The 27,169-nt window shown below is 35.7% G+C and overlaps 2 protein-coding genes across 3 annotated transcripts in view; both read right to left on the bottom strand.

Annotated features, from left to right (window-relative positions):
• LOC111421457 (zwei Ig domain protein zig-8-like) overlaps positions 1-27,169 on the bottom strand; it is a 193,819-nt gene that overhangs the window by 139,612 nt on the left and 27,038 nt on the right. The window lies entirely within an intron of this gene.
• On the bottom strand, positions 14,344-15,807 carry LOC139432593 (alpha-1,6-mannosyl-glycoprotein 2-beta-N-acetylglucosaminyltransferase-like). The gene is made up of 4 exons (XM_071201243.1): positions 15,713-15,807; positions 14,895-15,660; positions 14,643-14,851; positions 14,344-14,590 (listed from the first exon to the last, which is right to left on the bottom strand). Exons 1-4 carry the CDS (start codon positions 15,757-15,759, stop codon positions 14,359-14,361), a joined length of 1,254 nt encoding a protein of 417 aa, XP_071057344.1. The 5' UTR covers positions 15,760-15,807; the 3' UTR covers positions 14,344-14,358.

The raw sequence follows: 27,169 nt of genomic DNA, 5'->3' as shown, positions 1-27,169 counted from the left end.
GAATTTAACCGTACTTGAAAATATCGATTCGTTCTCGAGATAATAATTATTGAACTCAACCCGAAATTTGGTAACTTTATAAAATTAACAAATTGCTCCATCTTCTTTAAAAAAATCGCGAAAAATTGTGTTCTTAAGATATCTCGATGAAATCTTTAAAATTTATAAAGAAAAGTGTGTGCTTTAACATGAACTTAATCGCACTTGAAAATTTCTATCCGTTCTTGAGATAATAATTGTTGAAATCAATCAGAAATTAGACATTATAAAATTAACAATTCTCCTTTAAAAAATCGCGAAAAATCGAATTCTTAAGATATCTGGATAAAACCTTTGTAATCCATAAAGTAAAGTATGTACTTTAACATGAATTTAACCGTATTTGAAAATATCGATTCGTTCTCGAGACAATAATTATTGAACTCAACCCGAAATTTAGTAACTTTATAAAATTAACAATTTGCTCCATCTTCTTTAAAAAAATCGCGAAAAATCGAGTTCTTAAGATATCTGGATAAAACCTTTGTAATCCATGGAGTAAAGTATGTGCTTTAACATGAATTTAACGGTACTTGAAAAGATCGGTTCGTTCTCGAGATAATAATTATTGAACTCAACCCGAAATTTAGTAACTTTATAAAATTAACAAATTGCTCCATTTTCTTTAAAAAAATCGCGAAAAATCGAGTTCTTAAGATATCTGGATAAAACCTTTGTAATCCATAGAGTAAAGTATGTGCTTTAACATGAATTTAACCGTACTTGAAAATATCGATTCGTTCTCGAGATAATAATTATTGAACTCAACCCGAAATTTAGTAACTTTATAAAATTAACAATTTGCTCCATCTTCTTTAAAAAAATCGCGAAAAATCGGGTGTTTATGATATCTCGATGAAACCTTTAAAATTTATAAAGAAATGTGTGTGCTTTAACATGAACTTAATCGCACTTGAAAATTTCTATCCGTTCTTGAGATAATAATTGTTGAAGTCAATCAGAAATTACACATTATAAAATTAACAATTTTCCTTTAAAAAATCGCGAAAAATCGAATTCTTAAGATATCTGGATAAAACCTTTGTAATCCATGGAGTAAAGTATGTGCTTTAACATGAATTTAACCGTACTTGAAAAGATCGGTTCGTTCTCGAGATAATAATTATTGAACTCAACCCGAAATTTAGTAACTTTATAAAATTAACAAATTGCTCCATTTTCTTTAAAAAAATCGCGAAAAATCGAGTTCTTAAGATATCTCGATGAAACCTTTAAAATTTATAAAGAAAAGTGTGTGCTTTAACATGAACTTAATCGCACTTGAAAATTTCTATCCGTTCTTGAGATAATAATTGTTGAAGTCAATCAGAAATTACACATTATAAAATTAACAATTTTCCTTTAAAAAATCGCGAAAAATCGAATTCTTAAGATATCTGGATAAAACCTTTGTAATCCATGGAGTAAAGTATGTGCTTTAACATGAATTTAACCGTACTTGAAAAGATCGGTTCGTTCTCGAGATAATAATTATTGAACTCAACCCGAAATTTAGTAACTTTATAAAATTAACAAATTGCTCCATTTTCTTTAAAAAAATCGCGAAAAATCGAGTTCTTAAGATATCTCGATGAAACCTTTAAAATTTATAAAGAAAAGTGTGTGCATTAACATGAACTTAATCGCACTTGAAAATTTCTATCCGTTCTTGAGATAATAATTGTTGAAGTCAATCAGAAATTACACATTATAAAATTAACAATTCTCCTTTAAAAAATCGCGAAAAATCGAATTCTTAAGATATCTGGATAAAACCTTTGTAATCCATGGAGTAAAGTATGTGCTTTAACATGAATTTAACCGTACTTGAAAATATCGATTCGTTCTCGAGATAATAATTATTGAATTCAACCCGAAATTTAGTAACTATATAAAATTAACAATTTGCTTCATCTTCTTTAAAAAATCGCGAAAAATCGAGTTCTTAAGATATCTCAATGAAACCTTTAAAATTTATAAAGAAAAGTGTGTGTTTTAACATGAACTTAACCGCACTTGAAAATCTGTATCCGTTCTTGAAATAATAATTGTTGAAATCAATCAGAAATTAGACATTATAAAATTAACAATTCTCCTTTAAAAAATCGCGAAAAATCGAATTCTTAAGATATCTGGATAAAACCTTTGTAATCCATAGAGTAAAGTATGTACTTTAACATGAATTTAACCGTATTTCAAAATATCGATTCGTTCTCGAGATAATAATTATTGAACTCAACCCGAAATTTAGTAACTTTATAAAATTAACAATTTGCTCCAACTTCTTTAAAAAAATCGCGAAAAATCGAGTTCTTAAGATATCTCGATGAAACCTTTAAAATTTATAAAGAAAAGTGTGTGTTTTAACATGAACTTAACCGCACTTGAAAATCTCTATCCGTTCTTGAGATAATAATTGGTGATTTCAATCAGAAATTATACATTATAAAATTAACAATTCTCCTTTAAAAAATCGCGAAAAATCGAATTCTTAAGACATCTCAATGAAACGGTTGTAATTTATAAAGAAAAGTGTGTGCTTCAACATCAATTTGAGGGCACTTGATAATCTCTATTCATTCTTGTGATAATAATTATTGAACTCAACCCGAAATTTAGTAACTTTATAAAATTAACAATTTCTTTCTTGTTCTTTAAAAAATCGAATTCTTAAGATATCTGGATAAAACCTTTGTAATCCATGTATGTAATCCAGTTAACATGAACATGACCGTACTTGAAAATATTTATTCGTTCTCGAGATAATAATTATTGAACTCAATCCGAAACCTTTTTTAAAAACTCCTGCGTTCTTCACCATTTCCGCCAGCTTTTCAGCAGCCCTTCCCAACTTTAGTTTTTCTATTACATCAATTACTTCTTGTTTGGTAATTTCACTTTTATTGTCTTCAGTTGGTAATGTTATCATGTTGTTTGTCTTCGATGTAACCTTCTTTTCCTCTCTAATATTTTTGATAGCTTGGAAAATCAGTTTCTTTGTTCTCACAACTTTTTACCATACTCGTTCTCTGCTAAAAATGATATTTCATCTATTCTTTTTTCCAAAGTTTCCAATCACATTTCCATATTCTGGATTGCTATCACCAGCTCCACCAGCTCGAGCATTGAAATCTCCCAGAATAAAATCTACTCTATTGCATTCTACTTCACTTTAGACAAAGTAACATAGTTATAATTTAAAGATTTTAAAATAAAGTGTTGAGAAACATTTCAATGCATCTTGCTACATTAAGAACAGCGATTTCCTTAGAAACCTGTAAATGAAATTAGGAAATTTGCGAAGAGTAAGAAGGAAAGGTTACATCGTCATGTTAAGATCAAGATCATCCAGCTACTTGATAATGTTGAACTAGAAAGAAGACTTATGAGAAAAAAGCTATTTAAATTTGTGGAGTTACTGTTGATGTTGTTAAAAAGCAGAGCTTATGAGTGTAATAATAATGGTAATATAAATTCTAAAATTGATGAGTTTACCTAAGTTGTAATGAGTATACCTAAGTTGTTATCACCTTTAGTAAATTAAGTTAGTTTTAAATTGCTCATATTTTTAACATGAACTAAAAATATTTTTTATACATCGTTGTTTAAATTTTCATTGTGTCGTCCATCAAAACTGAAAAATTAAAGATAAAAGCCTAAATTTTCATATATCGAACGAGTCGATGCAAATTGTATGCAAAACGTACAGCAGCCAACAAAATTGCATCGTTAAAATTCGACGTGCATCACATACAAAGTTCAATTGAGGGTCACCTACATACCTACACTAAAAAAAAGATTAAACTGAATTTTAAAATTCATTCGATTCGTTTCTATTTTTTAAACCCCCACCGCGACAATGGAATATGCCGGTAATCGGATTACCGTTTAACCCGGATCAAATCGGAACACCGAAACTCATAAATCACTCGTTAATTTAAGATTAACAATTAGGAAACGGTAAAGAAATTTTCTAAACGGTTATCAGGGCCTAAATAGGTTACTTAGCAACGGAAATTTGGACGGGGTGCGACCGTAAATCCTCCCCCATTTATTAAACCGGATTTTGGCAATTTCGTAATTGGAACTCCTCCCTCCACTTTAGTCACTCGGGGTGAATCTTAAATCTTGATCGTCGGAGAAGACCTAGTTTTTTGCAGTTAAGGGTGGCGGTAAATCATGGAGAAACTTCAAGAAAGGGGTGCGAGTTTTGAGTGAAAAGGGATCCCATCTGCTCCTCCCTTTTTAGGTATATCTCCCTTTCTTTCGGCTATCAGCATTTTCAAAATCAGATTAGTCCGACGAAAACCGATTCAACCAGTTAAAATTGGATTCGATAATTTTATTTTAATTGGATGTCAATTAAATGATTTCTATTAATACTATTACGAGTATATTAAGTTGTAATTAAAAAGCATTGAATTACTCAATAATTCATTTAATAATCAACTCCCCTGTAGAATAACACAAACACAAATCGAATTTGTTAATTTTCAACGGTGCATAACTGATTTAATTACAAAAACATAAAATTATTGAAATAAATGTATCTTGTTAAAGATCTACTACCATGCAAATTTCAGTTAGTTTCTATTCATGTAACCACTTTAAGTGGAGAATAGGCGTATCAATTCGCCAAGCCTAGGGCGTGACATATCACGTACGGATATGAAAAATCGCGTAAAACCCCTTTTTAAATGTATCTCGGTTGCACGAGCACTTCGGTAAAATTGCTACCACGGCTTCCATTACGAGTCTTTTATGCAAGTGAAAAGGGGTTGAATGTCATTCGAGGGGACAAGCCCCGGAGTGAGAAACCCAGAGAAACCTCATTTCGTGACAGAGCGGATTCGCGGCAACCGAGAGTTTTGTAAACTGGCGGTAATGAGACTAGACGGCGCTAGTTGTGTTTCCACAAAATTTTCCGGTCTCGCTGTCTGTTGCGATTTAATGCCAATCGCTCAAAAGAAATCCGCAGACCCATCTAAAGAGAAAATATAATTTAATTTTAGATACCCACCTTTTTGCGATAGCCGAAGAAGCTTTAGAATTGAAAATAAGTGTTTATAAAAAAAATTGGATCTTCCAATTAATTTAGTCGGCACGAGAAAACCACACTTTCCCAGAGACGGAGAAGAGTGATTCCGGAAAATCCTTCCCAACGGACCCGCCCGCCGACAGATTGGTATTTATTTCTTGCTTTCGGACAGCGTTTTCTTTTAAAGGAAGGAAATTTTCCTAGTAGTGCACTTTCAGGTTTTTATTAGTCCCTTAAACAACTTTAAATCGAGTGAGAAAATAAAATAAAATGATGTAATTATAATGCAATATATAGCGTACATTCTCGTAACAACATTATTGTAGCAGCACGTGAATGTACTTAAGTGATCCTGGGTAGACGTTTATATGGAAATTATGGAGTGTGGGTTGTTGAGAGCGGGTGGGGTTTCCCAATATCCGAACTCTGAGCGATTGTAATGCCATCTAACGCCGATATTGCCCCGGAGAGGCACAGTTCTATGTACCGTTTCCCAGATATTATTCGGCGTACATCACTCGGGTATCGACGCCCTGTTTGACGTGTATGACCCACTTAATTGCCAAAACCATATGTGCGAAATAATCACGCGCTAAAATGAATAGGTAAAGGTTTACACATAGTATTAAAGAAGATATGAGAATATACTAAAAAATCAGAAGAAAATTAGATGCGGTTGTTGAGGTCGTCCACTTGTAGTGAGATAACAAGGAATTGTTAAGTAGGATAAGATAGTTTAGTAGTTAACAATAAACAATGCATGTTTCGTGGTATGTATAGCAAGTGTGGTAAGGTGACATACGTTGTAGTTGGATCGTCATGAATAAATCATTAATTAATAGTTACACCATCATTACATCACGATTACTGATCTAAATATAAATCTAGATTCACAAAACATCGAGCTAGAATAAAACTGAAGAAGAAAGAAAATGAAAAATTAGGATTGCTGTTGCAGGACGCCGTGAGGATGCTGAACATCACATTGACGACCTTGAAAAGTACTATAATCCGAAAATTATAACACGTCTCAAAAGCTTATTATTCTGAAAAACATGGAGCAGTTCATATCTACGAAGCAGATCCTTAAATAATCTTCACTGTGGCCCTGATGATTGTCTACGAAAGTCAGGAAGATGCTGCTTATCCAAGAAGATTCCATAAAAATTTTGAAACTGCCAAAGGAATCACTGACTCTGAGAATGTTCCCTTAATAAGAAGTCGTCAACGCAGTCAACTCTGCCAACATCGACGAAAAATAGTCTAAGCAACCTCAAATAGATCATATATGTTAATATAACATAACCAAACCTCGGTTTTCACGGCATAGTATTGTACTGGATTATAAATGAGGTTGCCCCAACTTTGGTTGTAAAGTCAAGACTACCATATACTGCAAACTAAGACTAACAACTTCGCCAAGAAACGTTCTAAATTGGTCTATCCCTTCATTGGTAATCTCATAGTGCTTGAACTGGTAATTCATCTGAGAATGAACTACGCCTTAAATCCGAAGCAATACCTCATCTAACAAGAAACCAGTAATTATCCGCGAATGAGCAGCCTACTCGCTAATGATATAATTAAAACACCGATTTGGTTCAATCAGAAGGCAAGAACAGTTTCTGTGTGGATAATCAAATGTTGCACATCAAATCTTTAACCTCACTAAACATATTAGAAGGCATCACTCATGTTTGTGACTGATTTCGGTAGCAAATAACGACCTGGAAAACACACGTCTAAACATTGCTTGGCACACAAGTGAAGGAAAAAGAAAGTCAAGTTTTAAGAATGACGCCCCGAAGGTAAGAAGAGGAAGAGGTACAATCTCCAACATTAGAGGAAGTTAAACACGCTATCAAGGCAGTCCCACAGTAGTAGATGGACACAGAACTTTTAAGATTTACACTGATGGTTCAAAAGGACGAAATGGTGCAGGCGCGGGGGTCTTCTCTCACGATCCCCGGATTCGCCTCTCGGAACCTCTAGGTTCTAGCACCACCGTCATACATAAGCAGAACTGACTGCTATCAAACCTGCTGCCGACTGCATTGTTGACTCCAACAAGCGGGGTAAGTGTTTTACTATTTTTACAGACAGTAAACAATCTCTTTTAGCTTTAAGCAGAGTTATTATAACGTCTGCATTAGTAATGGATTCTCACACAGCACTGGAGGAGGCCGCGAAATATAATCGTGTCAGAATCCAGTGGGTTAAGGGGCATTTTGGCTCCAAGGGTAACAACCACGCAGACAGGCTAGCCAAACGTGTTGCCGGTAATTACCCCCTCTTTAGCTGCTCATATCGAGTCGATTAAGCGCATTACAGACAAAAAATTCTTAAACGGGTGGGACCAAACCCCGGGCTGTCATCTCGCCAAGGACCACTGTAAGGTAAATAAGCACTTTCAAAACATGAAGCTTGCTGACTCCCCTATCTTGCGACCTTGTGAACAGGATGACGAGACGGTTAAACACATTTTGTGTGATTGCCCGCCCCTCTCTGACCGACCTCAGAATGAGGACCTTCGGGGAGGAATGGTCAACCACAGATTATATCAGGAATGCATCTCCAGGAGCTGTCCTAGCCTTTGGCAAAGCCTTAGGCTGGTTGATGTGACCAGTGGGGCCTAAGTGTGGTGTGCGGTTTCGCACGCACTCTCGAATCGATACATACATACATACGTTATGAAAGTTAGGAGAGCTGCACAAGTTAGGAGGCGAACACATAATTACTGAACTGTATTCATTATTCTCCAAATCAAGGAGAGAAGAAATCATCCCATCTGATTTGAAAACAGCAACTATATGTCTAGTCTACAGTAAATGGGACAAGTTAACCTATGGAAGTGATCGCGATATATCACTACCATTACAACCCATCACAGAATACTTAATTGGCTGTTATCAAACAGAGAATAAGATGGAAGTATTTGAAAAATATATACTGAGGAAAATCCTTCATCCAATAAAACAGGATGGAATATGGAGAAGGCGATATAACGTGGAACCTAACCATCTGTACAAAAAAGCCTCTATCTCAGAATTCATCAGGTTACAAAGACTGCAATGGGTTGGTCATGTGGCACGAATGAACGAGGATAGAATGCCAAAAAGGCTTCTAAGCGGCGGAATACAGAGCAAGAAACCAAGTAGGAACCCACGAAAACGATGGGAGGACTACAATAGAGTAGCTCTTGAGCAAAAGATAAAAGAGGCCAAGGTACAATTTGGATTATAGAGCCATTTGAGAGAGTGTTTCGTGAACTGTAAGGTGTTGTACCTCGAATATGGTCAACATATGATAAAAACACCAAATCTAGAATTATTCAATATATCTATAACGATTTAGATCTACAACGTGAAGTGAATAAAAGGTATCAGTGAACGTGAAACTATCAAACTCAACCCTTCATTTTTCAGGAATAAGCATTACGTTTAATTTGAAATTTTTAAGGAATGAATGTTTGATGATATATAATCATTTATCACGTCGTATCAAAACTCGAAATCCACGACAGGTGCTGGTTTAGACTTCTTTTTTGCAATCACTCTTTTACCCAATGAAAACGCTCAAGCAAGATGTCAACGGTCTTCTCTAGTAATAAGCGTTCCAGAAAAGATGGATCATTTAGGCAATAAAAACTGGAGTGTAGATATTTTGGATTCGTTTGCATTAGCTTGTTATATTTCTCATCTTATAAGCACAAAGACATTCATCAGCGTTTACTAATAGTGACAGATTTGGGTTATTTATCGATTTCGATGATTGAATTAAATTTTTTAATTCCTTTTTAGGAGTTAAAAAAAGTTTAAAAGTTACAAATTCAATCGATTTAACTAGTGGCTCTACTAAAACGTGTCAACCGAAACATACAGTATATTGAGCACTATAAATCAGGTAACTCTTGTAGTTAATTAGATCAATCAATTTTAACGTCGAAAGCGGCGATACAAACCGTCCGCGTCGATATTTTATTTACGGTCATCTCGTGGCGCAGGGCCGGAGTGATCATTTATTAACGACAGTGAATTGAATCGCTATTCCGTCCCTATTAATTATTTATTATTGTATAACGATTCTGGCAGGTGCGCAGGCCCCGTCCGTATCTGCAGGCCCCACCTGTGGCCTCTAACCTTTCACCTTATACCGTCGACGTTGGAATGTGTTTCAAAAATACTTCCCTATTGGCATTTGTCTGTCCACTCCGCTATAACATAATCAAAAGAGGAATTATCTATTAAAGTAAAAAGTGTAAATTTATGTACAAAATAATCGACAATGTACTGCATGTTGGTACACAATAAACTTAAAATATACGGGATCTTATGTATCGAAGTAAACGTCAACAAAAGCGAGTTATACGACGGCAACAAGAAGAGATAACAAGGCAAGTTAAAGGAGGAAACTTCGAAGATACGTGCCGACAATAGTAGGCGTCGCGGTGGTTCGCGGAAGAACGCAAACAAAAACGGCGTATCGGCGAGAAGAGCGAGGGAATATAAAGTTATAATTAAATGTAATCTGCCGTTAGAGGAGACGACAAAGAGCGTTTCGAGTTGCGTTTCTTGGCCCGGCACACCGACTTTAATTAACTAGGCGGTCGCCGACGTTCCGCGCCGTCGTCGTCGGAACGTCGATATTTTAAATGCAAACTACGTACTACAAACATCTGCACCGGTTCCGCCTGGAGCCTCAGCGCTCAACGTCAACATTCACGTGAAAAATCCGCACCGGATTTACCCGACTGCAAAAATCCCGGTCCCGGTTGCTAATTTGCTACACGAAGCGGCTGACACCGAAACCTGTGAACTTTACAAATCTCGCTGTGAACGCCAAGAACGAGAATCTTCTATCCTAAAACATTCACTAACTCCAAGCTACATAAAACATTTCGCTCCACTAATAGAATTTAATTAACAATAAAAAGAAAAATATTTGTTTATGAGCACTAAAAAATAAAATCATGTATTACATCCGATCAAATATTCGATCAAATGTCACGACTGACCCTTTTGCTGTAATAAACTCTACGGTTATAGTCAGTAATCCAGAAATGATGACGTCGTTTGAATATAAACTAGGAATAAATTCGATGCTACCCAAAAAAAATAAAGTAAAATATTCCAAGTTTAACATTTAACGGAAATCATTGACTGAATTTCATTGGCATTAAATATATTGTATAAATGAAAATGAATGAAATAAATCAAATACGTTTCTTAAAGTATCTATAAATATGTACAGTGATACAATAAAGTCTACATACACCTCAGAAAATGATATTATCTCAGCCCCTGAAATGTAAATCAATGAAATTTTTAAACGAAGGATGTTAGGAGTCTATATTATTTTAACATTTTAATCTATAACCATAATTCTCGAAGTAGTTCGACTTGTACTACGAAGTGAAGGCTATAACAGTAGAGTTCCCAGAAAAAAATCCATTCAAATCGGAAACAAATGCGAAAAGAGTCGATTTTGATAAATTCCATGAGCGAAAGTAAATACAATATTTTCGGTTATGATGGCACAACAAAAGTACGGAGAAAGAAAAACTTGAAAGCCACAGTGAAGCGTGGCGGATCACAAGCAAGGCAGCTCACATTGTAAAGGAATGGGAATTATATAATATCCCTAAACAGCTACACTCACCATCACAGTCACCCGACCTCAACCCCATAGAGCAGGTGTGGGAGCTTGTTGACTGCAAAATTCTGAAGCTACATATTAAAAATAAAAACGACTTGAAAGCTGCACTATTATGGGAATGGCAGAGTATTTCACCAGAACTTACAGCTAATTTAGTTGATTCCATGCCTCGACGATTAGCAGCAATTCATGCTGTCAAAAGGGACCTAACGGAATATTAATTTTAATATGTAAATTTCGACTTGCTTTGATTGTTAATATATGATTATGTTTTGTGTTGTTAATCACGGAGGATTAATAATAACTTACATAGTTTTTATGTAAAATATGGAAATAATACAGACTTCTTACATCTTTTGTTAAAACATTTCATTGAATTACATGTAGCATTTGGAAGCTGAGATATTATCATTTTCTGGAGTGTATGCAGACTTTATTGTATCACTGTATATGTATAGATAAAAATATACAGTGTGTCCGTAAAGTAACGGATATAGTCGATAAAATCATAATAAACAGTTTATGGAAAAATCCCTGAAACGGGTCTAAAGATTTGAATTTTTTGGTGTAGATTTCAAATTCTTTAAAGTTTAACTACTTCAGATTTGTTGACATTATGAAAATAGCAGTAGCCATGAGTAACTATTGTAACAAATTATTTTAAACAATTTCCACAAGTGTCAAAAACCGTTTATAATGATTTTATCGCCTATATCCGTTACTTTACGGACATACTGTATGTCTTTATGTTGGGAAGAAACTAGTGACTACATTATGGCACCTAGACCGCAAGCGACTTAGTTTATATTAGGTAGAGTTGTGTATCTTTTGACTAGTTAAGCCGAGGTAGCTTGCGGTCGAAGCTCGGTGATTAATATTAAATCAACCTAAAATTGGTTATCATATCGCACCCCGGCGAGAATAGTGTCACAACTCAAAAAATGACAATTTTGAGGTTATGTCAGTAATAAATAGGTCTGGTGTGCCCCCGACGTGCAGAAAAACGTCACATTTCAAACTCACAATTTATCCGTCAGAAGGCAGTTATGTCAGTTTTGTTTTAGTCTAGTTCATTAAAATAGTCATAAGTAAAAAAGTGTCACTTTTTTTGAAATTATCTGTAAACCTTTTTTCTTGTACTGTTTTATTTCGACTTGTGTCACTTTTCCTGACTGAAAGTATCAGTATTTTGTGTTGGGGCACTTTTCTTGATTTAAATGTATTTCTTACACTGTATTTACCTAACTTTGTAATTTCAAATAAAGAACTTTAGGAACTAAATATTAATAATGTAGCTTAAAATTTGTTTGTTTTAGGCTTGGTATGGAACCTATGCAAGGATACAGAGGTAGGAAAATGGTGGCAGCTGTTGCTGCTACTGCTGACATTAAAAAAGGACTTAAAAGGAGGTCGGAAGCGCTTAATAGAAACTCCAGCAATAAAAGTCTGAAAATTAAAACAAACAACGACAGAATACAATACTCTAGATGGCAGGGTACTGAAAATCCGCATACAATGCGATTGAGGTTACAACGGCTTAAATCAGGTGTTCCACAACAAGAATCAGCAGAATCACATTTTCATATTATGCCCTCATTTTCTGATTCTGAAAATGCGTCGGAGTCATCAATATCGAAAGAGAATGAAAATATCACTAACGAGACAGAGGATAAAGCAGAGAATACCCAAGCAGATCGCAAGAGAAAAGGTAAGAAAAGGAAAGCAAATCTGGTTGAGTGGAAAAAGTCTAAAGCTAAACTCCTCCGAAATACTGGGAAACCTTATACATCATCATCAATTCGCAAAACAGAAATGCAGGCAAGAAAGGTACGTCCGGCGTGTAATGAAAAATGCAAACAACAATGCTCAAGGAAAATAGAAGAAAATAAAAGGCTCGAAATATTTAACAAATACTGGTCACTTGGTAGTCTGAAATCCCAGCGAGAATTTATCGGTAGAAGTATGACCGCCGTTACACCTCGGTATCAGTACAAAAGAGAAGGAAGTACGCGTCAATGTAACCACGCATTCCATTTCGTAATCAACGAAGTAAACGTACGTGTTAGCAAATTTTTCTTCAAAGCCACACTATTACAATATTATTTGTGGCGTTACAATATTATTGTAACGTCAGTCATTAATAGAGGGTTTAATTGTCAAACGAACTGTCATACTGCGCTCACTTTTTGACATTTATAATCAGTAGAGTTCGTTTTTTTTCTATAATACTTGTCAAGGTAAATTTTTTAGGTTTTTTTTTTGAGGTTAAAATACTAATACATTTTTAGATAAATACGATATTAACGAAGTACATATTTATTGTAAAAACGTGCTACAAACTAATGATATAGAACAAAACACCTTTTCTAGGTAAACACATAGCAAATAAACACCCCAAAACATTTCTTATGCATCATATTTATGTTTTTTACCTTCCAAATCAGATTCTTCGAGGTTTATGATGAATGGAGGAAGATATATTACTCATATAAATATGGCAGTCTCTTTCAATTAATTTTTCAACGTTATACAATTGTTGAATAATTCTGCTGTACAATTTAACAGAGCAGTATGCCACACGTTACTGATACGATTTTTCTCTTTGAAAAACATCGTTGAATCGTTGATATGAACATCATTCAATTGCATTATCCTGACAATGATAAGGAGCAAGTCGCAACACTTAAATATTTTCTGCAGAAGAAATTTATATTTTCTGTCCATCCACTACGTGAAAAATTTTGCGCAAAAATCTTGGCCTGTACTCGTTTAAGATCCAGCTGGTATAGGAATTAAATCCACGAGACCATCATCGTCGTTCTTTCGCCGATTGGACTCTAGAGCAGTTGGAAACTGATCCGATGTTTTATCGCAAAATTGTGTTCAGCGATGAGGCTCATTTTTGGTTTGACGGGTTTGTTATAAACAAAATTGCTGCATAATAAGTGAAACCAATCCACAACAGACCCTACACACTCCATTACATCCAGAAAAATGCAGCGTGTGGTGTGGTTTGCACGCTGGTGGCATCATTGGACCTTATTTCTTCAAAAATGAAGGCTGAAATCGGGCTTAAATAATATCCAGTATTATATCAACATCAAACTGATCATCATATTATGGCGCCTCGGCTTTACCAAGTGAAGTTGCAAATCTTTTTACAAATTAAGCCGAGGTTGCTTGCGCCTAAGGCTCAGTGATTATATAACAACCTGCCTGAAACTGGTCATCACATTGTAGCTCAGTGATTAATATTATATCAACCTGAAATTCGTCATCATATTGAGGTGCCTCGGCTTTGTCAGGTGACATTGTAGATCTATTGACTAAATAAGCCGAGGTTGCTTGCGCCTAAGGCTCAGTGATTATATAACAACCTGCCTGAAGCTGGTCATCACATTGTAGCTCAGTGATTAATATTATATCAACCTCGAAACTGGTCATCACATTGAGGAGTCTCTGCCACAAGCAGCCTCGGCTTTATTAGGTAAAGTTGTAAATCTTTTGAGTCATTAAGCCGAGGTCACTTGCGGCCGAGGCTGAATGATTAATATTATATCAACCTGAAACCGTTCATAATATATACATATATGAATATCATTCAAAATAAAATACAAATATTTTTTTTAATTAGATTTCTTTAATACAATCGCTCCAGATGTTAAAGCCATACACATCTTAATATCCCTATCATCATTCCAAAATCCACTTTGTTTAATAACATTATTCGCTACAACCTCATTAACAACTTGTAAACGAATTGGAAACAAATTCCGTCGTTTCCGCTTAATATCCTTTTGAATCTTAGTAATAGTATCAAAATTACAACTTTTAGAATGATTAATATTGGTGTTATTACTAAAACGATAAAATAATATAATATTAATAAGATATTTTAATTGAATCGCACCATTTTTCAAGTTGATATATCCTTGGGCCTTTTATCATCATTACGTTCAATTGAGCACAATTCAGGGAGAGATATTGCAAAGAGTGATCCCAACCGTAATCGTTATAAGTGCAAAATTCTCTGGCACAGTTCCTAATTTGATGCCAAGTGGTTTTGTTGAACGCCATTCCCATGTTGTGTTTCGATGCTGAAAAAGGCGATATAGATATCTAAACAATACGTTTAAAATCTATTCGATTAAAATATACTGACTGTTGAGGTATCTGGTGGTTTAAAACTTGAATTATACGTTCCTAAAGATAAAATGTTACAATTCGGGCAAAGCGTTTTTCTTTTAAAATTCATTCTGAGGAGTACATAGAGGAAGTCTCTAATAACAATTTGGTCCTCTTCTAAAAATAATACTAAATTACTAATGTTTTTTGATACTTGTAACCCTTCAAAAACAGTATTTATCGTCCACCAATATCGGTGTTTTTCTTGTATAAGCAGGGTTTTTCTGTGACATAAACTTTTATGATTCTCATTTGGTGTGGTTAGTTTTATACATTCTTTTACTTCGTGACCAGGAAATCGATTCGGATGCGTTTGGATTGAATACGGATAAAATATTTGAATGTATCTCGCAAAATTCGTTTTATGGACAAATTTGTTAATGTTCTCGTTGTAATAATCATGCGAAAATATCAGCAAACTTCTCTCGATGTTACGGGAACGTGACAAACTGTCCACTAGATATTGCAAATAGTTTAATTTGTCACGAACATGAATTACTATTATTACAGTATCTGAATCTACTGGTCCATAGATATCCGTGTTATAAATTATCTGCATTGAGTTGTATCTCTTGATTTTATCCATAATTCTGTTATTTTCAATATTTGTTTTCCAAGTATGCATTTTTGGGGCATGATATATTATTATAAGAACGAAACAGATGCAAAGAACTAAAATCACTCCTTCAAACACAGCTAATCTTATAGCGTTGGTGTCTTGAAGTTTAGATTTGATGTAGATTCTTCAAATAATAACATTTTTAGTTATCTTTGTGCAACTTAGGAATAACTTACCGAAAATTTTTTAATTTGGTTGAGATGTATTGCCAATACAAAATCATTTTCGTTCATGCTGTTTACAATTTAGTACCACAATAAATAATAAAACATTATTTACGACTTGATAAGCTTTTTATGTACCATCAAATGGCCGTTTTATGTACAATTCAGGGTTACTACGTTTACCGGTTTAAATGTAAATAATCACCAGAAACAAAGTTCGATGCGGGGGAATTTAGTTGTTGACGGTTTCAATCTGCGCAAACGTGCGGAATTCGTAACTCGCCTCCAACGGAATGCAAGTCCAGCAGAAAACCCTTGGTTCAAAGCTACCGCAAATATTCGGAGTACCGAAGTAGTCGATATATATAAATTTTAAAGTTTTGGGGTTCCACCATTTTAACACAAATGGTTTCGACAAACCATTTCTTTTTGTATTACCTGCGCTGTGGGAGTTTTTGTCGACAGTTTGTTCGAGTTTAGCATTAAAATAGACAGTTAAATCCTTTGTTTATGGAAACGGCAGCTAATGTTTGTTGGTTAAAATGTTTTCATCGCAAAGTTTAGATTACCTTAAAGTTTAAGTTGTGGAAGGAATTCTGTTTTGTATATTTTATAATAACTAATAACATTAGAAATACATTCTCTATATACATTCTGTTTTATGTTATGAATATATTGAATATAATACATATATTCTAAGTCTTATTTATACCTCTTAGATTTTTTTGAGGAATATTACTCACACTCACTGACTCATAAAAGATCTTGAAAATTTCGGTAACGAAACAAGCAAGATGCATGCATTTTCGTAGTAAGATAGGTTGGATTCGCTGAATGAAGGGCTCATCATTCAGCAGATACAATCTTCTACATAACAACGGGTTAACAATCGTCATAAGATTGTGCTGCTCAATATAGCTGCACTTATTTTTCTCCTTTTTTAGACATTCCAAATGGTCATGAAAATAAATTTTACATGTTGAGCATAATATTTTGTATCTGCCCTGATATTTTGCTCCTCTGTGACATTTTTTGCTCCTGATATTTCACTTCTTCATCTAATGAGCTGTTTCTGCAATTAATATTTTGGTTCTGCGCATGATGATTTCTTTCCCTAATGATTACGATGATATGTTATTTCCTTAAATACTTTTCAAGTTCAACTAAATATTTGATTATGTTCAAGATATTTTGCTTCTGCGCATATCATTTTATATATTTTTTTTAATTTTATCTTCACCAGCACTTCATTTTATTTTTACGCATAATATTTTGCATGTTAACAAGTACATTTTGTTTCTGTCCCTGATATTTTATTTGTGCACCTGCTGATTTGCTTTTCCACATAATATTGTGTAGTAACATCAGCTAATAAACTGTTTCCGATATTACATTTTACTTTTGACCGTAATATTTCCGATATCACTGTTTACACAATGTTTTCATCTCCACCAGCACATAAAATTGTTTCCACCCTTAATATTTTGTATGATGAGAATAATATTTTCTTCTGCTCGTAACGTTTTCTACTGAGGTTGACATTTTGAATATGACCATGATATTACGTTTGCTCCTTGCTTTTAGCCTCATCTTCTAATGATTTCCTTCAGCCCTGACATTTTGCTGTCACGTTAATATTTTCTTATGGAACTGTTTATGATATTATTTTAGTTCAATAGATTTTGTTTGAGTATAATATTTATTTATGCCAACTACATTTAGTTTATACCCAAGACATTTTGCATCTGCTCCTTGCATTGAGCTTCTATGAGTGAAGTTTTCGCATCGTTCCCTACTATGTATTGTTCCTGCCGCGATATTTTGTTTCTACACAAAATATTTTCTTCTGCACCTACCCATGATCTTAATTTCCCCATTTATGTTTCACTTCTGAGGATGACATTTTTTACATGAGTAGAAACTCAAAAAGTTTTGTGTCTGCCCTTTATATTTTGCTTTTGCCTATAAGATTTTGTTTCGATTTCTGACATTTTGCTTCTGCACATGTTGTATTTTTTAGCAAATTACCGTTTCACTATGAATGCGTCTACTATTTAGTATTTCTTCATATTTTGCATCTGCACATAATATTTACTTCCGCCCATATAAATATTGTTTTGTTTTCGGCCATAAAATTTTATTTTTGAGAATATTTTGTTGCCATCCCAGTTTTTAGTGTTTCTACGCATAATAATCTTGCTTTCGCCTATAACATTTTACTTCTGAACCTCACATTGTGTTTTCGCCCATTATATTATGATTTCGCGAATAATATTTTGTTTCTTCACATAACATCCTCTTCTTTTTTTATGGCAATTCGATTCTGTGGATAATGTATGTTTCTACAAACTGCCACGGGAACTACATTCTTAATTTATGGGAACTAAGAAATTATTTCTGCAACATAAAAACTTATTTCAATTTACATTAAAATGCACTTTATCCCATTATAATACTTCAATTAGTTTATTGTATACGATTTTTTAATTTTTACTTCATCGAATGTTACTAAAACAAGCAAAGTTAGATTCAATCAATCAAAACCACTGGTAAATAATAGAACTGCGGTTATGTACAGCTCGTAGATTTGCTGAGTTTAAGTTCTTAGAAATTAGTCATAGAATGAAATGTAGTTCTGCGAAATGTTGCGATATAATATCTATAATCGGTAACTTAGATGGGTTCGGAATCACACCAAGTGGTTTATGGCAAACTTTCTCTACTGTGAGAAATTCAACACGTTTGTGCAACAACATAATATAATTTATAATAAACATACAGCATATCGTTCGCGGAAAACTTTGCAGGAATATTCCTCGCAACTTTTTTTATTAAGTTACTTTGAAGACGACGTTTTCAAATATGCAGGCTGTTCAAGAATTTAAAGGAATTTCGGAGTACTATTTTAACAACTTAAGGTAAACAAACTCGTTTATATCTTCATTCGATAAATAATAATGACTTGGTCAACTCCCCTTAAATATGGGAGATATATCTGCCGCACCTTGTATTGCACTCCTGCAATAACTTATGTCCATGGACATTTTTATAGCTCCCCATAGTTCTCTATAATAGAATTTCGCATAAATAATTATAATAAAATACAAGTTTTCTAAAACACTTCTAGATTTAATAAATCGATGAAAACTTATTACGGAATGTATAGAACTTAAAAACCAAACGATTTTTTAATAACGTCATTTAACAGCATCTTTAATTGACAGAAAATCATTAAACATCACTCGATAATAATTATTACGATATAATCAAATAGCTCGAACAGTGTTCGAACCACATGAAGTTGTAATAATCTAGAAGCACGTCTATCGTTATTAACTAACATAGAATGAAGATGGAAGGAGCCCTATAATAAGATCCTAAACTAGAGTGCTTCTGCGATATTAATTCAAGCATATAAAAGTTATTAGCCTTATTTTATTTGATGGATAATAAAAAAATTGAGTTTAATTTTCTTATCTATATAATTATCTAAATTAAATTTTATTTAAATAATGCACAACTGGAAGTTTAAAATTTTTTATATAATTTACATTTTAGGAATTTATGTAGTTTAAATAAGAGATACCACGTGGCTTATCTCCGTGTAGTCTCATTAACCGACGACCCTTCCCCTGTCAAGTGCCGGGGTATATGTATTAGGGGTACTTCAGGGTACAGGGGACAGGTCGGGACAAGTTGTCGGATAATAGGGGGGACTCGTGTTCAGCCACCCCGGTCCGGTTTTGCCAGGGTAATATTTCGTGCATAGGTCCTCAGTGCGCGCGCCTACCAGATTACACTATGCTAATGGACATATTATGTAGTTAACTGATGCGGATGGCTTATTAATGTGATGAAGCCGCGAATGTTTACCTTCTGAGATTGTATTGGAGTTTACTAACAACTTCAATCTATTGATACGATGTACGTCATCGGTATATTAAATTTGCCATCACTATGCAAATCATGTTTGGATATTTTGACATGATTTTAGTTTTAGCTCAAACATTTTAAGTAATAACTAATAATAACATTAAAATGTTTGTTTCAGTAAATCTGATTTAAGAACACTTGAGTCTTTTACTCGAGGCAAACAGTTTTCAAACCAGTCAAGAACAATTACTCAAGGGTAATTGTCGACTCCTCGAAATTGATATAAATGCATGCAGTTAAGCTTCGAAAAGCAGTGCTAATGAAATTGCGACGGAACGGGCGGGCGAAAAAGAGAGCGAGAGGGATTCCGTGCCAATAATTTTTAACTTTGCAATTAACTTTAAAAGTAAATTAGACACTTGATTGCTTTCCTTTGTCTGAAGTTGGCAACGAAAAAGCTGTCGAGCTTCGTCGCTCCCGCGCATTCTTCGATGCCAGGTCTTCGTCTCCGTTCAAAAGTTGGTATCTCTAAAGTTGCAGTCTTTCGTCGTCCGGTCTTTACTCGGTATCTGCAATCTGTTCGGAAGTCGACATCGCGTTTTTATCCCGGCATAACAAGCGTTTGAATTTTATGTCGTTTGACTTGGCGGTTTCCGAAACGTCTTCCTCTCTATCGGAAGTTACAATAAAAGTAATTGAAAGACACGGCCGTTAGATTGGAAATGGGACGTCTGCGATATTAAAACCATCGATTGGTCGTTTTACATTGCAAAATGACGAGAGGTCCTCGAGTTATCGGGTAATACAGTTTTCAGAGACTTTCCCGATATCTTCCGATGGAAATATCTACGAGTTTTAAGACTCCATAATTCTGGTAGAAGAGATGAAAAAGGGAAATGTTTTTTTTTTCTTTTCTCTTTTTGTCTTTTGACAAATTCCGCATTTCAGCGGTCGCAATCCGCGCTAGATTTGTGACGATAAGAGTTAATCTTGGTAATCAATCTAAAACGTGTTTTTACAACGTTTGCGCCCTGCTCTAGCCTGGTCGGGTAAAGTTTTATATATATAATGCTGGCGGCAGGCACGGACTTGCGACAACAATATTATCTCGGCAAATATTTGCCGATTCCACCCCCCGCGATCCCTGCTTGTTTGTTCCGACCCGCTTTCCCATTCCTCCGGGAACAAAAACAGTAAACCGGCCCTCCGAGGTTTATGTAAATACCGTCGCAATTTATTGTCGGTAATTACGCGCGTTACTCGACTCCAAAGCTACAGATACCGCGATGTGACATCCCGTATATGCTTTATACGTTTTTTGTTATACTACTCAGATATTAAAGACACAACAATTTTATTTTGTAACTTAAAATATGTTATATCCACCTTATTGAGCAAACTTTCTGGTGTGTAAATTAAAGTTAATCAAGATAAAAACATTAAGGTACAGTGTGTTAATTAATGATCGCACCCGACATCATCATTGCAAGTATGCAACCAATATCACAGTATGTTTATTGCAATACGCGATTTGTGTATTGCAATAAAAATACTGTGATATTGGTTGCATACTTGCAATGATGACGTCGAGTACGATAATTAATTAACACACTATATGTATGTAGCACTAAACGGACGTACACAAAAATATTGTGCTATGGAATGTGTCGCAATGTGTCAAATGTCTTGGTAAACATCTTACAATGTGCCAACTACAAAGGATGCTTTTTCGAGCAAAAAGTAATACACAAATAGTCAACAGATATGCGGAATATCTTGAAGAGATTTTTCAATTGCATTAGAGTGAATATATTCCTGACTTGAAAGATCTTACCTAGGAGACAGGTGAGATTAGACTCGTTGCCCCAAAAGAAATAGTAACAGAAATTAAAGAAAAAATTTATCCGAAAGAAGCTACCTACGAAGAAAATTTTAAAAAGCATTGTAACCCAACCCAAACCAAGGTATAGAAAATAGCAGAAGTGATAACGAATCTTAATCCCGGAAAACCACCAAATGAAGTTTCAACCAAGAAAAAAGAAGTCCTACTGAATGTATAAGTCAAACCAAGACACTAAGAAGCTACATAAATACGAGAAACAGAGAAATCAACAGAATAAGGGAGATAAGAGAGAACATTCATATTCATATTTATTTAAATAAAGTACAAAAACGATACAATGTTACGTCAAAAAAGAAATTACAATAACCGGAATTACAATATCTTCCTTTTAGTGGGTGTTGTGATCGTGATTGTCTACATTGATTTGTAGCGACTCTTTTTTGTTGTGAATATACTCAAGGCAGGTAAGTATAAAACAACAAGGCAAGGTGAGTATTTTTAATTTTTTGAAGTGAGTTCTGCAGCTCTCATGATTTTTTAGCCCAGCTAGTATACGAATTGTCTTTTTTTGCATTATCCCATACGCAAATAATCCCATACGTCGCAGCGCTGTGGAAGTATGCAAAGTATACGCTACGCTGTGTCTCTGGTGATAAGTTGCAACAAGGCATTTGATAGTCGCCCTTTTAAGTCGGATAAGTGTTGGGACCATTTAAGTGTTTCAAAGATGGTAACTCCAAGGAACTTTATGGATATATCAGTTACGTCATCATTTTGTTTTGTGTAAAAGGTGATTTAATTTTAATTTGTTTATGGAAACCCGTGCTCTGCCTTTTCAATGGTTTGTTTTTCTTCCAGCTCCTTGATGTCACCACTTCTTGTAACGAAAGCCGTGTCATCAGCGTAGAGACAAAATAGCTCTTTTGGGACACTTTTTGGCAGATCATTATAATAAGAGGAATGGTAATGGTCCCAAAACCGAACACTGGGGTACTCTAGTTGCCACTTCTCTCCAAGTTGATTGTTGACCTCGCTAAAGAACGATTGTAGTTTGCCTAATATGCATCGAATGAAATGAATGGTTCACCGAATCGAAGACTTTGGTTAGGTCGCAGAATGCAATTTGAGTGAACTTTTGTTGATAAAAACCGTGGATTATAGCTTTCTATTACGCTGAGTAAGGCAGTTATTGCAGACCTTTGTTTTTGGTACCCATATTGACAGATTGTAAGCAATTTGTTATCGTTTAGATAGTGTACTATTTTTTTATTTACTACGGTTTTAAATATTTTTGATAAGGTTGCTAAAATAGATATTGGTCTATAGTTTTTGCATATATCTTTGTCTCCTTTCTTATATATAGGTGTTATCTTCGCAAGGTTGAGCTCTTTCGGAAACACACCCTCCTCTAGACATTTGTTTATGGCAAAACATAGGTGCTTGTAATAATTGGTTCAACTTTTTTTATTAGCTTTGTGGATAGTTCGTATATATCTTTGGTACGTTTTGCTTTTAGACTCTGTATTGTTTTGTAACACAGCTGGTCGAAGAGTGTTTCGATACAGCCCTGATTTGAGAGAAGGAAAGGTTTAAGTCTTCGACATTTAATGCTGGATCTTCTGCTAGCGTTTTCCTGGAGTTGAGGAAATAGAACAATTCACAACAGATGAAGTGGCGCTGTAGATGAAACAATTTAAAAGACGGCAAGTCAGCACGAGCAGATAATGTCCCCACTAAGCTACTGTAGTGTGGAAGAGAACAACTAACAGAACAACTCATGGAGCTATATAATGAAATAAAATTCTGCAGGACGTCCAAATTTCAGAGAGTTACCTCAGAACCAGAGAATTACCGAATAACTTCCCTCCTAGACACATCCATGAACCTATTTTCTCGTCTCCAGCCACATCGCATATTGAAGTGCATTACAACAAGCGAGGAATAGGAGGGGTTGCAAGCTGGTTGAAAGTGTTCCCTTATATAACAGAAGCAACCAGACAACTTAATATAAACATTGCCACCACAATTAAAACCAAGGCACTTAGCACAAAAGAAATATCCTTGAATGTGGGTGTCAAGCAGGGTGACAACCTCAGCCAACTGCTTTTCGACATCTGAATAGATGGAATCATGGAACGGAAATGTGTGAGGTTAAACGCGGATACAAGATGGGAAAAGACCAGGTAAAAATCACATACTACGTGGACAACCCAACCTTAATTGCAGACAAAGAGGATGGAAAAAATTTCCTGGAGATGAATTGTGGTAAAAGCAATGAAGAAGTAATCAAACGTTATCCAAACTAAGTGTTAAGGAGCATCCTTGGTACTGTAAGAATAGTAATCACAATAGGGAGATGGAAATAGACACTGTTAACGAGAGATCATAAGCGACTTTTTCATAACGTTAATGTCAAAGTCATCCAAATCCTCGACAATAAGAACCAGATTAGAAGCCTCAAGAAGAGCTGGTGTAACTTAAGCAGAGTATAATGTTTAAGTATCATTGATCTGAGCCATGATCAGATTGCAATCACCTTAAATGAAAAAAAAAACTTAAAACTATTTTAAATGTATATTTGATTTAAAAATGTGAACGTTAAGAAGAGCCCTTATTTTTAGATCGAGTCGTTTGTAAACGGAAACCATCACCTAAAGTGTCAATAAAACACCTGAGAAGAGTGAAAGGAGAAAGGGTAAAAATGACCGAGCCACAGTAAAATTCACCGTCGAAACCCTTGAATAAAGGCCGTGTTTCCGTAACAAGATAAGGCGCTGGGTATCGTGTAACCAATTACACTGTGAAGACTGTTAGAGGAAAGACTTTGAGCCGACGTAACTTTAACCTCTCAGACCGCAGCGTTACATTAAATATGTGCAAGCCGGCGTGATTAACTACCTGCGTAAGACGATCTCGACCTCAGTAATCGAATTTCTAACGAAATTAAGTATTTTGCGCTCGTTTTAATTGTTACCTCGTCCATCTGCGTCCTTGTTTTGGTGGCGGTTTATTATATATTCTCGGAACGTGCTTTGGTCCACCCATTAGTAACACGCAGACTTAATTGCTTCACCCGAAACGCCTCCTGGTTACAAACCACCCCCACAATGAATAAAATCCTGCTACGTTACACTAAACCAAAACGTAAACTAAAAGGTTTTAACGAAAATTTTAAATCATATTAATTATTAGGACGTTTGTGCTTATTACCATTATCGTTCTTATTACTTTTGGTTACAATTCAAGGTTGCTCTTTAGTACTCCAATAACCCTCTAGTTCCAAGTAGAAATGAAGGGGCCCTAGCATTAGCCCAGCAATAATACTTCAACACAAATTGAACTCCCAAGCGTAACTGCGAGTAAACGATGGCGCCTTGCCAGAGAAAACAATCGTGAACCATATTACCTCTCGACTTATGCTCATCCCAATTCCGTCCCTTCTTTACCCTTTTTGTTACGAAAACGTCATCGAGTTAACCGGTTCCCGTTAAAGCCTCCTAAAACTCAACAAGCATTTGGAGTTATCGTGCATTTCGAATAGGAAGTTCGACTAGTAAAAAAGATTTTCGGTTAGCGTGGAAATTAAGTCGGGAAAGCGTGGGTAGAACAGTCGGTGACAAAGGAGGAAGAAGAGTCGATGGTGGGCGATTAAACATTAACGAGGTGAATTGATGAAAACTTAATTTCAGTGGAACCCGTTCGGGCGTGGTCTTTGAACGTTGTTTTATTCGTTGAACGGTGGTTGTTATCCCGGAAGCGTCGTCTCCCGGGATCCCGGGCGCGCCCTCAGGACGGATTTTACGATCTGCATTATTAGAAATATACGGTGACCCACATATTTTCAGAATTCCGCCTCCGACCACCGCGGTACTTTGCTTTGCCGGAATAAATAGCCTTCTCGTTTTAAATATACGAAAATCATTATTTCTGTACTGCTAGTTGTCACGAACCGTCAAATCTGTGCCTCCGGAAGTCTTCCTCAGAGTTTTATTGGCCGCGAGTGCAATTGTCGAGCGCAGAACGTCGCCTTCGCTAGCGATGGGCACGCGACACGTTTTATTCGTCGCCTTCATCATTCCTCAAAAGACGAGGGTTTCATTCGGAGAGTTTATTAAAGTTGGCCCGAGGGCGACGACGTCGTAATTCCGCAGACCCGCACCGTTGCGGACTTCCCGGCAAAGGATGCATAATTGAATTCGAGCAGCGACGAAAGCCATACTTCAACGTACACCTTGGCGAATGCCAGGAATTCGCGAAGCAGTTCATTGTCCGCCCTAGGGGCGGATAATTTTAGCCTAATGAAGTCGACGGATCCATGCCAACGAGGAATCCTTATCTCCCTGCGGATTCCATTGATCATTACACCAAGTTATTCCCCCCAAGACTACTACTTCCTCTGTATCCCGACAGAATTATACACGTTTCTTTACTTTTAATAGTATTAGACATTGAAAGAGACACAATTGGAAATGAAACACGTTTACTGAGATCGATGGACCATTAAATTTCGTAATGGCATATCGAGTGATTAGCAAGGTGCGTGCCATAGCGTAATTAAGTCTTTGAAACTCGGCGCAACGAGGTACTATGTTGGTTCCGAATTGTATCCAATTCTGGAGCGGTTATCGTTGCAACGTCCACCTCTATACGAGTGGTATACACGAGGGACCTCGTCCTGGTGCTAATTAAGCGACGACGAGAGAGCGCGTGCACTTTGACGGAGAAACAGAGTGTACCATGCCGGAGATTGACGCTTTGATTGATTACAATGGCGGGCTTAGGTTTGGCTTTGTCCGATTGCGGGCGCACACGAGGGCAAACCTCGCATTCGAAACCTTCCCACGAGACCCCCGCTACGACACCCCCAACACCCCTTTACTCTGAACTAGCGAAATGCACCGCGTTTGCGAGCGGAAGGTTCTGTTTGTTATCCATTATAATGGAAATGAGTGGAGGGTTGTGGGAGGAAAATGTGACGTGTAATCTGGCGACTTCCGCTGCTTAACATGTAAATCGGCAATCATCCTAAAATAACTAAATATAAACCCTAACGGGGTCTTGAAATGTGAAGGGTTGCAGAATTGCATTACGCATTAGAGGGCATGCTTAGCATTAAAACTACGTTTGCAGAAACATCCAATTTATTTGACTTTAAATTGTACTTCGTCTTCTGTTCTTTTCGGTCGATAAAATTGTTCATTGATGAAACGTTCGTAAGTCTCACAAGGATCTCACGTTAATGAAAGAGCTTGTTTTGACATGAAAACGAATCGTGTCTCCTCTATCCCCTTACATTTTAGTCCTTTAAACAAGTTTAGAGGAACTTAACGACCCCGTCCACGAGAACTCGTCCTTTCACTAGTTCTATTTCGTCACGACTGCCATCTTTCGGCGAATCTCGAGGTTCTCTTCTCCTTTCAGCTACACTTGCTCCCAATTTTCCAGGATAACCCTTCATCGCGCTGTAGTAGCAGGCCGTCTACCACAAGGGTTATAGAATCCCTCATTAAGACCTCCGTACCGACTACATTTGAGGTATAAACGTGTTCTGACGTGTTGGGTTAGGTGCCCTTTCAACCAATCAAATCTAGCCGTCTCGTGCACAAAGCAATCTAGTTATTGATATTCCTCCAAGATTGCTTATGGAATCGAACTAAATTAATACTGTCTTGTTTGATCGAATAAGACGTTGATCCAATATTTGATTGAAATACGAAGTAATCTTTATGTGAATAAAGTAAAATTAAATTAAA

Source organism: Onthophagus taurus, chromosome 1 (genome assembly GCF_036711975.1).
Source record: "Onthophagus taurus isolate NC chromosome 1, IU_Otau_3.0, whole genome shotgun sequence".
Lineage (NCBI taxonomy): Eukaryota > Metazoa > Arthropoda > Insecta > Coleoptera > Scarabaeidae > Onthophagus > Onthophagus taurus.
This window is presented reverse-complemented; position numbering and strand designations above follow the sequence as displayed.